Here is a 14,102-nt window from a genome sequence, read left to right on the forward strand (position 1 = left end):
AAAGAAATATACACTATATACAGGTCTAGGGGGGAAAAATGTAAAAGAGAAATAAAGGGGAAAAAAAATAAAATAAAATACCACAATTAAATTGAAACAACATAATAGTTGTTAATACCATCAGATGGCAGCACTTGAGGGAGACTTTAACAGGTAAGATGTTCTTCATAAGACGGTATTCTTCGTCTTCGGTTAAATGGCAAATGTGATTAATCTTTGGCACTTTGTTTAAAAGTTAATAACGTGCAATAAAATAAATTCAGGTACTGTTTTCTATATATAAGAGGAGGTTTCCCAACTATTATACACTATAAGATTGCACGATGATCTAAAGCAGGATTAAACTGCAATAAAAAATAACCTGAGTACCTTTGACAAATACAATAATATATTCTCCTGTTTGAATATATCATTGTTTTTTTTATCATTAAAACTACTGCTTTATCACGAATCCTTGACATTAGTTCAACTGACAGTTTATATCTCATGTTTCCGATTAATATTAAACATAAGAACTTTTTGCTTAATTTTTTTTTTTTTTTGTAATTTTTTTTGATAGTGTTGATAAGTGTGCATTGACTTATGATGATCCATTGAAATGGGCTTAGAAATTCCATCTTTTACTCTTCCACGTCACGAGCACTAGTAAATTAAAAACCGTTTTAGTTTATTATGGCATCCTGATTAGTCTGATTTTCCTCATCTTTACACATCACTTCATTTTTCATAAGAACACTTATGGGTTGTGGCCCAGACTTGTTCGTAAGGTAATGTTTTCCCTCTAAATTTTGTCACGTGCACATCAAATACATACGTAGAACTTGGGTCAAGCCCATGGACACGTTGAATGATGACGTCGTTGAACCTATTACGGCTAAAGCGATGGTATCTCTTGCACAACACTTTTACTCCAACCTGACTGGTGCTGCCATCTGCTTTCTCGTCGCAGAAACTTTGAGGTTTCGTGACGTGCCACTTGACATCACCTTTTATGGTGCGCTTGAAGATGCAGTAACGAACTTTGTCATCGAGAGATGCCCTCCATGCCAAAGTTACAGAATCGCAACTGGTTAAGGTGTCAAAAACTTGCACTCTTCTATTTTCCGGAAGTGACGGAAAAGGATATTTGTGATATTTCCGGCTGACCCAAACCATAGCTTTTCTGACAGCCTGAATTGTAGAATTGAGAGTAAACACTAGCGTTCCATTTGGTGGGTCCATTACCACAAGACTTTTGTAATCCATAACGTCAACTGCAACAAGCTCTTCGTTGTCGCCGTACATTGATATGTGCACAGGCCCAGGCCCCGTACAGGACTGAATAAAGAACCACAGAGCATGTGAGGGTGCAGGAGGCTGATATTCAATCGTAGCCGTAAAACGATTGGATTGATCCAGGAAGACAGGAGTCAGAATGTTTTCTTTGAGTTTGATATTCATCACTGAGTTTTTCATCCCCACGATTGCACCTGTATATCCAGAACTCATGTTGTCTTCTGCGTCCACGGCAAACACGTCAAAGTAATAGGTCCTTCCATCTTCCAGGCCATGGAAAAGATGCCATGTCTTCCTCCCCACACAGTCGAAGACGATGTCCGATTTTGTCTCAAGATTTTTCTTTATCTCCTTGGCCTTCATGACTATTTTCTTCCTTGCGGTTTTCTCCCACCAGAATCCAAATCCCGCAGAAGGTGGCGGATTGGAAGGAGTATCGCCGTACATGTCTCCAGTTAGTGCGCACAAAGAATGGTAGTTTTTACGAGGATTAGCAGCAACGCAGTACTCGATGTTCCTCTCACCATGAGAACCGCTTGGGCTAGCTTTCCACGAGATCAACACACGATTTTTCCTCACCCGTACGACTTCCACCTGAGGGTCTTGAGGTAGTTGAGGATAAGGGGAGCCCTTTGTCCACTGCGAAGTGACGTGAATCTTTACACTTGAGTCTTGCTCTGGCGAAATTAACTCCAACACATAAAGACCAGTATGTGCTCGCGCTTGAAAATACGTACGACGTTCTGAGCCCGTATAGGATATCAAGGGCACTAGTGGACTATACAGTCGACCACCTGAAAAAAAAAATACATAAAAAAATAAATGTGTGACTAATTTCAGCAACAGATTGTATGACTGAATAACAATTTCAGCAAATCTTTCATTCATAACATTTTTATTTATGACCTTTGCTGTAGCTATTAATTAATAGGGTAGCGGAAGGCCTGAATTCTGTGACATGGAGGCTGGGGGGGAGGAAGATTTAGGAAACTACGACGTCGCGATCGTAATTAAGAAGTCAGAATACGTATAAAAACATGAAGTTTTAATGTACTTGTTCATACGCCGGTTTACATGATTTGTATAAATCATAAATACAAATGTTAATCGTATTTAGCAATCAAGGGTTCGAACCCCGGTCTACTCGAAGACCGCGTGTTGCTGCAGTCACGCCCCTGACCACACGGCTACCTCAGACCTTTTTTTATTCAGTCCAAACGTTTTTAAAGCTCATAAAAATTTTTTTCGTATTGATTTATTTTTGTAAGAAAATTTTAAATGATGAGACGAAGGTTTTAATTGTTAGGACCATATTACAATCGTCACATAGAGTATACAGCTACAAATAAATCTCTATATATGCGGTTAATTCGTGCAACGAGTGTACCATATATCTCGAAACCGCATATATCGAAGTTAAAAATCAATGGGAAAAATTCTAATTCATCCATGATGTTTTAGAACATTCATCAGAAGACTTAATTTAGGCCTTTAAAATACGTTTTAACTGTGTACATAGATAGAAATATAAAGAATAATGAAAAGCAAGTATGCTAAAAAATATTTATTAAAGAAATGAGCTATAAAATGAGTGAAAAATGGATATGCTACTTTCTAGAAAAATATTTTTCAAGTGTCGTTTGAACGGTTATAATCCTCTTTTTCTCTTCATAAAATTTATGAAGAGAAAAAGAGGCATGCTTCTTTCCACATTCGGATCTAAATCCATAATTTGTTGTTTAACAGTTTCCAAATTTCGAAACATCTGCTTGAAATTTCGTTAGAGACACTCACTCCTCTGCTTCAGCTGCAATTTCTTCTTTCTCGTCGTAAGCACGCTGTTCCTCCAATTCTATAAGATCCGTGTCAGTGAGTGGCTGTGAATGCGAATCCAGGCATTCTCTGACATTAGGGGAATCAACATCTTCAAAGCCAAGATCCTTTCCAATGATGCTAATTTCTTCAATAACAGCCTCAACTTTTTGGGCATTTTTTTTTTTTTTTTTTTTTTTTTTGCGTTGTTAAAAACTTTTTGTTTCATAAACGGCTGCACTATTCGCAATTTTAGAGGGCATATATAGAGGAATGGTATTAATGTTTTTGACCGTATTAACCGAAACTAGCATTGATCGAAAACGCATATACTGAGGTTTACCTGTATTCAGAAAATAGTAGGATTTTTTCTATTTATATTGTATTTAAAAAAAGCGTTTTCAATGAAAAAAAGACTGAAAGATAGTAAAGTAATTAATAAGTTTTGAGAAGTTTCTGGAGATAGTATTAGTAAGGCCAGGTGATACAAGAAAGTGGATCTTTTTCTGCATCAGCCAACAAATAAAATAAAATAAAAAATATACATAATAACATAAAACAGAATATTCATTCTATTCCCCTTCCCGAGAAGTAACCATCCAATTTTGCTTTGAACTTAGCCAGACTGATTGCCACCACCACTTTGGGAAGCAACTTATTCGACAACCCGCTGCCCATAGGCGAACTCATGAAATCCAATCTTCTATTATTCCATGAGATGTTATATTTCCCCTCCTCAGGTTCTTGTCTCATTTACGAGGGAGAACAGGCCCTCCTCATTTCCTTTCTTCAATCCCTTTAGCATCTCATACACTTCAATCAGATGTCCTTCTTAGATGTCTAGTTGTCAAACTTTGTAGTCCACACGTTCCAAGTCGTTCTTCGTATGTGCATCGATTTGCCCTCATCACTGATCTGGTAGCGCATCTTTGAACCCTCTCCATTAGTTGTATGACCCTTTTTGTTTGTCTTTTTTTTTCTAGATGTCCAGTTAACAACTTGACTAATTGATAATGTTCAGGCTGTGTTCCTGCCTATATTTTTATATAACTGTTTTTTTTTTTTTTTTTTTTTTTTTTTAGTTTAAGGATCGTGCGTCAACTCGTTGCGATGTTTACCAACGGCCAGATGACTACACGAATTGTTTTGTGCAACATAAACAGACCTAATGAATACACCTGATATCCATCGGACACCTCTTTTCATAGTCTCTTTTTTTATTTTTCGCTGATTTATTGGAGGGGGGAACTCTATATCTAAAGAATCTTGTATCTAAGCAAAATAGAGCATTTCGATTTAAGAATATGGCGAATAGCTATTCGCTTAACCTGGTTTCGGTCTTCTGCAATGGAATTAACTTCAAGTGAGGAGAGAATTTAATTCGATAGAGGCTGCCCGAGAAATTTCCATTGAATTGTATGCCAACTATAGTATCTAATGATTATAATAAACAGAACTACTGTTGCCCCATTGAAGGGGGGGGTGAGGTTCTTTTATGCTCTGGAACAGACACACAGAGTCACAGGAGTTTACATGATAGACTACAGGGAAACTGTATTACTATATGTAACGCCCTTAATTCCTTTTTCTGTTGATGAGAGGAACTGAACTAAACTTGGTATTGTACTATCTTTTGATAAAATTGTAATTTTTAAGACAACTACATTTTTAATTACCTTCAGTTGGTTTTCGCCGAGTTCTTGGTATGAATCCAGAAGAATGTTTCACAATGAAAATACTCTAAAAAATCACCTATTGAAGGTTGACTGGAATGACAGAGCATTTGTTCTGTTTCATTTCTGTTATCTATGCACTGTGGGTTATAAAAGTTTTGGTTGTTATTTGTGTTCATTATATGAGCGTGCGTCAGAGAAGCAGTGAGAATACTTGTTGTTTCCAGCGTTCACATAGCATTAAGTAAATACAGCAACTGATCCAGACCAAATGCTGTACAAAACGGTCATTGCAAGACAACACAAAGCCTCTAATACGGCCATGTTGACATTTTTTTTGATTAACCAGCAAAAAAAAAAAAAAAAACCGTTTGGATCGGTACAGAAAACAGTAACACCTTTACTGTGCCGCTTTGGAGAAAGCAGTTGTATATTTTTAGATGGGGTATCGTTGTGTTAGAAGAGTGAATCAATGCTATTTATGCACCAACCTTGCCGGTTTCGCTGGCCAACCTTTTGTCTGCAGAAAACAACCGTTGGTGTTACGTCATATGATTATGGTTCTCTGGACCAAAAGGGAGAATAAATACTTACTCAGCCATTATAGTACCAAATAACTTCAAGAGAATTCATTTATGAACTTTTTATTACTTTTATACTTTCACCGTAAATAATTTAAGGCCATTTAATTGTTTAATTGAGCTGAACACAGTCTTTTACGTTATCTAATTTTCTTTCCGTTATATTTTTAATGATTGTAAATTTTTTAAAATGCATCTTAAGAAACTTCAAAGTAAAATGACTTACTTTTATCTGTTGTTTTGCTAACTGATGTAGGAAAATCTCTTAAAGTTAGCATCCACTGGACAGGTGCCAAGCAAGGAGTAATAGTTATAGTCAAGGGGTGGTTGTAGTCTTCATTCAGATAGAACACCCTGGGCAATAAGCAGAAATAATGTCACAACCTAACGCACATAGAATTCATTCGTGTTTAATTGCGACAAACATTGAATAATATGAAATATCAAAATTTTAAAAAAGATGAAATTTTAGGTTACATTTTAGTTACTTAAAAATGAGAGGTAGAATTCTCCAAATCTGATTCTTCACATCCGGATAGTTGACTATAAAATACACTGAATGTTTTTAAAATCCAGTGGAAAATCCACCCATCTGTTAGAATCTAGTCAGTGGCACCGAAGTCGTGGGAGGGGAAATCAGCTACCCTGGCTACATCTCGTACGGGGGAGAGGGGGGGGGACAATTTTTTGGCTGTTATAAAAATGTGGGGACCCCAACAAAATTGTTTTCTCTAGGAGATTTGCTGACTTTTGTGTTTCCTGGTCTAGTGTTTCAAAGCAACTATTTGTATTGATAATTTATTTCAAAAAATAATTAAACTTTTTTAATTCTGCTGGTTAAAAATTAATTTTTAATCTTGTTGTGTTTCACTAATTTTTAGTCTTGTTGTGTTTCACTAATAAGGCCGCCGTAGCCGAGTGGTCAGGCACGAGGGTGCATAAGTACACCCTCGTGCCTTGAGTGACCGCGATTCAAGCCCTTTACTACTAAATACGGTGCTGTTTCTTGTGAACTCGTCTGACCCGTGTAGTCGTCCCGGAGTATAAACAGAAAATTTATTTAATTTTTAGTCTTGTCATGGTTCAAAGTGCTCTCTGATTAATATTACTAATCAAATTAACAAGTTGTAATGATATTAAAACTCAAATTTAACCTATTACTACGGCATACCCATATACAGTATATGGATCTTGTCGAATAGGGTGATCGATATTGTTACGATTAAATTGTCCATATTCCTCCATATTAACTGTTAACTACCTGCACTACACCAATAACTACGTACTTCGAATTGTCATTATCAGAGGCCTTATGTCCAGGATTACTTTGACTCTTTATATAAACTCTGTTTTTCTTTTTTCTTCTTCTTCCCCTTTCTCTCCTCCAACGGTAAAAGAAGTTAATGCACACCATGGTTACTCTGAGAGTTGTACTGACCACCCCCTTCCACCATTAATTGCATATCATTCAATTCTTCATGATAATTGCGACCTGCATTGTGTCGGAAGCAAAGATCGCCGTAGCCTAGGGGTCAGGCGCGTGCGGGTGCATAAGTACACGTGCCTTGAGCGACCGGGGTCAAGCCCGTGACTGCTGAATACAGTGCTGTTTCTTGTATTCTGTCTATCTTGTGAACTCCTCTGACCGTTTGGTTGTACCGGAGTATAAACAGAAAATTTAATTTTTTTTAACCCGAACTGGAACGCGACATCGTTTACCGTCGGGACAATACAGCACCCGATCGCCATCGGGATGTTCAACCCTTATTGCAGACCTGGAGTTGTGACATGCTGACGTATGCCCTATTTATTATTTGGCCATCTACTACGCGAATATGTATGCTCTGTCGGTTGGAGGAAGCTGCTTCAGAGACATCAGTTTTAATCTGCAGACTTAACATGGCTTTCGGAGGATCAGTACGTCGCCTGAGCATGGCCGATTACAGTGCTGCGCGATTGATCGTCTGCCTCACCGATGGAAGAATTGCGGAGACTTTGGTAGTGACTGTGATTACGTTGAATAAGGGATAGATGCTGATTGTGGCATATTGTTTCTATTGACTACCTCTATCTGCGCTTACTGAGTGCAATCACAGAGTCCTGTACTGATAACTTCTAAAACAACTCTCATAGATAATCTGGTTTTTAATGGTTGTTACACCATTGTATAAAATATTAACATAGATGGCAGTTCAATAGTTACTAAGTGTGGATGAATGTAAGTCAAAAACTGCTTACATTTGTTTATTTTTCTTTCAAGTACAGTACTTACAGCTAGTTCTCATAAGTCTAATTGTAATAGAAGGAGTATGCAGTTTTTGTTTGTGCATTGTTCCTCTGTAAAACCATCACTTCTACTTGACATATTCCTGTTGTGATTCTTTGCAATTTTTCTTAAATCTTTCAATTTTTATTTTTTTTCTTCTTCTTCTACTGTAATGGATATTACTATATAGTCATCTGTACAATGAGATATCGATCAGTTTTAAGCCTATCCTAGTTGAGGTTGCTATATTAAAAAAAAAAAATAATTTTTTTTCTGTTTATACTCCGAGAAGACCACACGGTCAAAGGAGTTCACAAGATGCAAGAGAGAAATACAAGAAACGTCAGAGTATTTAGCAGTCACGCGAGCTTGAAACATGGTCACTCAAAGCACCGTTATATTGAAATTGAACCCATTCTATATAAATTTGTCAACTTTGGTATGATAATCATTTCCAGAATGGGAAAGAGTTTTCCATATTACACCCTTGTAGATATTATATATTGCCCTTGAAATTCTTTTTTTTCTTTTTAATTACATGTACTTTCGTTTTTGTTTCGTTCGTTTTAAAGAAAGTAAATTTGAATTCAGCCGAGACTTATAGCTATCAAAATAGCTATAAGTCTCGGCTATCTCGTTCTTGTTCTGTCTTGACAGAACAAGATATCTTTCATCTATCTTGTTCTGGAAATGAACTATGTAAATTTATTCCACAGTTTTGGCTGCAAAATATATTCTTGAATATATTTTGTAACCAATGACAGTAATGTTGTTGCTCTTTAAATATTATAATTACCTTTATCTCAATTTTACACTCAAGTTTAATTGTGCATACACTGCAAAGTCTCATCTGTCCATAGCTGTACGTATTATAACTGCAGAATTCTTAGAGTAAATTCATTTCCTAATTCTAGCACAGCATGATTCATTTGCTTTCTGCCATAATTCTCAGGAGATGCTCATTACGAGGAGTTTCGTGTGCACCAGATGTCATTTTTCACATGAAGCTGTTCCTGCATAAGATAAGTTGTGAGAAAACTGTTCCATTCCTTTTCTTTTTTTCCGTTTCAAAAAAAAAAAAGTAGTATTTAGCGTCCTTTTTAGCAAGTGGGACAACTTTACAAATGTGACGGCAGTCTTCGTTGTAACCGGAACGATGGCAGCAAAGCCAAAAATAACAGAGAATTAAAGTTGTCGAGAGTAGATGTCTCTAAGGTCTATATATTGTTGATTCACTAAACAAGATAGCTGAAAACCTATGTAGGTCTCTGGTACAGCAACTCCAAGAATTCCCCATCTCCATATATATAGACAGACCACTGCCGACCTGAAGCAAGTGTCACTGGTGCTTCTATGCTCGATCTCATATGCTTGGAAAGATCTCGCACGTTCTTAGTTTATTTTATAAAGTCGAGTAAGAGCTTCTACACCATATTTTAAAAAATACAGAAATTTTAGATTTTTTTTTTTTTGTCTTATTTAATGATAAGTAAAGAAATTGTGGCTGAATCAGATGTTAAGCAAATACGTGGAATCATAACAACGGAATTATTTGATTATGAAAGTTACGACGAATCAAGAGTAGACCAAAGAAATTTTCAGAAAAAAAAATGTTTTATATATTATTGATTTGCTATCATTTTTTTGAAGTACTGAATCTTTCGGTATTCTTACATCTTATACATCTTTCGGTATTCTTATACAATATGAGAAAATTGAAGTAAAAGGCGAAACCAATATTTTAAAAACACTGTAAAGATTTATATTTAACGTTATAACAAAAAAAAAAAAAAAGAAGGAAAAAAGAAAAGTCATATGGTTACTCGAGAACAATCTCATCCACCCCATGTGTATTATATCAATAAATTGCATGTTTTCTCTCGTCCACTGGCCTGACGAAAAACCGAAAAGGGTGGAAAAGACTTTCTTTCCTCACCCCGAGATCGAGTAACTCGGCCACAGAATGAATTCAGTCCATAAAAGTTCCTTGCATCAATGAGGATATGAATCCGTTTCTTTTCCACCCGGTGTGAAAAGGACGGTGATTATAACCACTGTGCTGCCCCGGAGGATTCACATTTGACGATAGAAGGAAATCTTGGTGGTAAAGGTTTACTTGAAGAAATAGATGTTTAGAGCCCTTATCATATTTGTGCAGACAACCCTAGTCGAATTCTATACAGTACTTGTGCCTTGGCCAAGTATAGAATTACGCACGTCACGTGTTCGAGTCCACGTGGCACTTCAACAACAGAAAATGTAATATAATGACCACAGGGACTCACATCTGGTGAGTATGGGCTTGGCAAACCCAGGGTCCTGAGCTGGATATCATCATTTCTTGCTTTCTTAGTGATTCGCTTCTACTTCTCTCTCTCTCTCTCAGAGTAACGCGGTTTTTTTTTTTTTTTTTTTGGGCTGGTGCCCAAAAAAAAAAATAATAAGCCTCAGGCTTCCTGTCATCATATGGCTAATAATAATAATAATAATAATAATAATAATAATAATAATAATAATAATAATAATAATAATAATAATAATCAGGGAGAAATAATATAAGAGGAATAATCATAATAATCTATGCAGTCCCAGTGCTAACGTACTCCTTCGGGGTCATAGATTGGTCTAACACCGAGCTGGAGGATATCATGAGAAAAACAGGGAAGTGATGACCAAGAGCCGTCAACACCACCCGAAATCTGCCGTGGAGAGACTGACAATTTCCCGGGAAGAAGAAGGAAGGGGCATGATAGACATCATTGAGCAACAGAAGACAGCGATAATTAACCTGAAGGATCTATGTGATTATCTATGTGATCTCCGTCAAGATCACATAGATAAAATTGCTTCCAATGCATGGCTCACGAGCGGGTCGCTCTTACCCGAGACTAGAGGATTCATGCTCGCCATCCAAGACCAGGTAATCAACACCAGGAAGTATAGAAAATACAGGAGCCCGGAATGTTCGATGACACATGTCGACGATGCCACCTGGCCTCAGAAACGATCCAACACATCACTGCGGGATGCAAGGTGATCACCCAGACTAAGACACTCATAGACACGACCAGGTAGCCAGGAACCCCAATCAGGGAGAAAAAATATAAGAGCAATAATAATAATGTTAAATTGGCTGTGCGGCTGTCTCTAGTATAATGGAACAATTTATGTTTGGAAGCACTGGTATTATGATGTGTTTGATTATGCCATTTGATAATACTTTTTTTTCATCTTAACAACTAAATAAACTCAGGAAAGACTACACTGTTGGTCTTTACTTAATTAGCAGATAACCTTAAAGAAGAAAATTGATAATTCCTCAATAGCCCTTCCCCACTGGCGTTGTAGTTCATATAACTTTCATTTTCTAATTTGATGATTTTCCCTCTCTTTTAACTTTATCAGTCTTCCACCTTTACAGAAATTCTCGATGTCTTCATATCCTTGTTCATTTCGATGATCCCTTTAACTGATCACTTCAGATTAATGCCTTTCCTCGGCAACTGAACAGGTCAAATCCAGCCCGTCCACAAAAGAACAATAAACCAATAGTTAAAGACTGCAGACCAGTCTCTTTCAAAACCATGGTCAATTTTGGGGTACGAAATCAATCATGGAGATCGATTTCGAAAGCTACTCGTACTTTAAAAGATTTCCTGCTTAAAAACTTGCCAGAAATTGGTGTAAAGTTTGCTTGATAGGCTATCTTTCTGTATTCAAAGCCAAAGATGAAATTGTGTTTTTTATTCAGTTATATGAATCTCTTGGTGTCCCAGTACTTTTGATAGCCTATTGTATATTCCATTTATTTTAGTCCGATATCCAATATGACCGCAAAATACTGAATATATTTTTTTAAATAAGAGACGCAATTAGGGAGTTGTTCCAGCCACATCAATCAGGCATCAGTTACAAATGGACTAAGAAAACCAATTACATTAATACGCAAGTAAATGGAATTTATTTTAGATAAAGAAATTAAATAAATTCAATTCCCTTTTTTGATTAGTGAACAAGTCCCTAAGAAAATGAACATGAGCTGTGTTAATTTTCTTAGATCACTATCGATTGCAAAATACCTTTACATCGATCTCGATATGCTTCCGCCCAAAACATGAAGAATATACTTTCTTATTTTTTTATTATTTATTTATTTTTTTTTGGAAATGCAGATTCAAATAATTTGCACTTTACCTCCTTGCGAATTATTTCGTCTCATTAATGTATAATAAAATTTTCTTGAAATGAACCATTTGGGCCCTGTACTATTTATACAAATACAATGTAACCAGTGATTACTATTAAAAATACTTAAAACGCTATTGCGTTAAATTTTTTTTCTCAATGACGCTGGCTTCCTTTAATTTAACCCCTTCTTCAGCCATCTGGTGGTTTGGAAATAAGATTCCAAAATTAGCCGAGAGCCTAATTGCCGGAAGTTCTCAGAATACCACTTTGAATTCCAAACATTAATGCTGAGCCACTAATAATAAGACTTTGCGAAAAGGCAAAAAAAATGCAAACTTATCTTAGGAAACACGAGCCTAGTATTTGTATGGTTTAACACCGACAACCCTTTTCTTAGACATAGCTCTGTCACGGGTTGCTTAAATCAATTTATCTCACCACGTTTGTCTCATCTGCTTAGTTCCGAGACTAGCGTTAAAAGAGCGCCGATGAGGAAACGAGTGACCAATGAGAGTAGCAAAGTCACGCCTGATTAAAATACGATATGATTGGATAGGTGACACATGGAATGATGTTACGCATTCCTAGGAAAATGTTTCTTTCCTTTTTTAGGTTATCTTCTGGTATTCACATCTCTTACAAACAGCACTCAACTTGCTGGTCATTATTCCACCTAGGAAAAATTTTACGTGGCACCTTCTCTTATACTGATATTATATTTTAAGTATATAAAGACATCCTTATGAAAGACTTCCAGTTTCAGTTATATTTCGAAAATAAAAACAGGAAATAACTGCAATAGGTAAGGCTGGATTTAATGGGGTGGGGAGCAGTGGAGCAATTGCAACAGGACTCAAAATCTGGAAGGCTTCGGCGAAATAAAATGTTACGACAAATATATGTATCTTTTGTAATTTTTTTCCAGTTATTTTTGAGTAATTCCGACCTCCCTTCCGTAAAAAAAAATACGTCAGGGGTTCCGGAACCTAAATCCGGTATTGGCAATAGTGAACCAGTAACTGCTGAAGCGAGGTGATCCCGCAGATATAAGATAAACTGAACCCATTATCAATCCACTGCCAGATGGAAGCCTCCTCAATGATTCATGTGAGGGAAATGGACCATAATCTGCCACGCTGGTCCAGTGCGGGTTGGCAGATCGACCGTATTTAGCAATCAGGGGCGTGAACCCCGGTCTACTCAAAGAGCGTGTGCTACTGCACTCGCGCTGCTGACCACTCTGCTACGGAGGCATATACTGTACTCGTCTATTAACCAGCGGTGTCGCCAAGGTTGTCTCGACTGACAAAAGTTGGAGAGACTGTTGTAAAGTTAGCAAAGCAAAGCCAGAAAAATTCTCCAAGTGTTGTGCCTACTGGAAAGAGAAGAGCGATTCTGGCTCAAATGAGAATTTGCGAAATCGTTATAATTATATACCAAAAGGTAGCGAGTTCTCGAAACATTACACTTTCCCCTATTTTCTTCTCTTTTCCAGTTATACATGCAGATCCGTCTCTCAGATACAGCCTACAGTTGGCAGAAGGGCATAAACCGAATAATTTGCTCTATAAGGTATAGAAGCAGTGTCTTGGTGTTATTTTGAATTAAAGCAAGGAATTCCTTGCACCGTGGAATGCCAGTGTAATGTAGCCGTCATTTGCATGTAATTTAAGACGTTCATGATGTTTATGGGATGAAAAAATAGCTGGGAAAGTCCAAATATAAATCATATACAGTACATGCTTCTGCGACCACCTAACCCAGTCCCACTTGAAAAGCAGCAGTAAAGCCTATGCGTCATCGACGGTATTCTAATCTACACTTTACCAACCAGTATGTTGCATATATAGACGCCAGTTATAAGAAGGAACCCAACTTATGACTTTGAACTGCGAGCAAAAAATGCTTCTTTGTGGAGCTTTTTCATTTTCACAAATAATTTCATTATGGTCGAAAGGACACATCGATTTTAGCCAGCAAAATGGGAAATAAATTATGATTAAAACGAGCATTTCGCAACTTATAACTAATGTGAAATTAGTGATAAGTACAATACACAGATCATTTGAACATGCTAACTAAGGGTTAAGAATATTTCTTTCTTACCTTTTGATGTCATCACTAAATAGGAACACATTAACCTCCACGTTCTCAGGAAGAACTTTGTTGTCGTAAAAGATTTCAGGTAGGAACTTTGAATGGAAGAGAAGGTCGTTGTTTTCCGAATGAACCTTTGCTCCACTAATGATGTACGATAGGACGATCACGAACAGAACCAAAGACTCCATGGTGATTAGTCTGAAAATG

At 36.9% G+C, this 14,102-nt stretch overlaps 1 protein-coding gene across 1 annotated transcript in view; it reads right to left on the reverse strand.

Annotated features, from left to right (window-relative positions):
* Positions 1-566: 566 nt before the first annotated feature.
* Positions 567-14,102, reverse strand: part of LOC150081646 (protein NDNF-like) — a 61,507-nt gene continuing 47,971 nt past the window's right edge. The window contains exons 2-4 of the mRNA XM_090380576.1: positions 13,902-14,093; positions 5,568-5,695; positions 567-2,069 (exon numbers count right to left, since the gene is read on the reverse strand). Of these exons, the coding sequence (XP_090236702.1) occupies positions 718-2,069; positions 5,568-5,695; positions 13,902-14,083 (1,662 nt within the window). The 5' untranslated portion in view covers positions 14,084-14,093 and the 3' untranslated portion in view covers positions 567-717. The remainder of the gene's footprint in view (positions 2,070-5,567; positions 5,696-13,901; positions 14,094-14,102) is intronic.

This window comes from Mastigoproctus giganteus, chromosome 8, assembly GCF_048544385.1.
Source record: "Mastigoproctus giganteus isolate SK-2022 chromosome 8, ASM4854438v1, whole genome shotgun sequence".
Classification (NCBI taxonomy): domain Eukaryota; kingdom Metazoa; phylum Arthropoda; class Arachnida; order Uropygi; family Thelyphonidae; genus Mastigoproctus; species Mastigoproctus giganteus.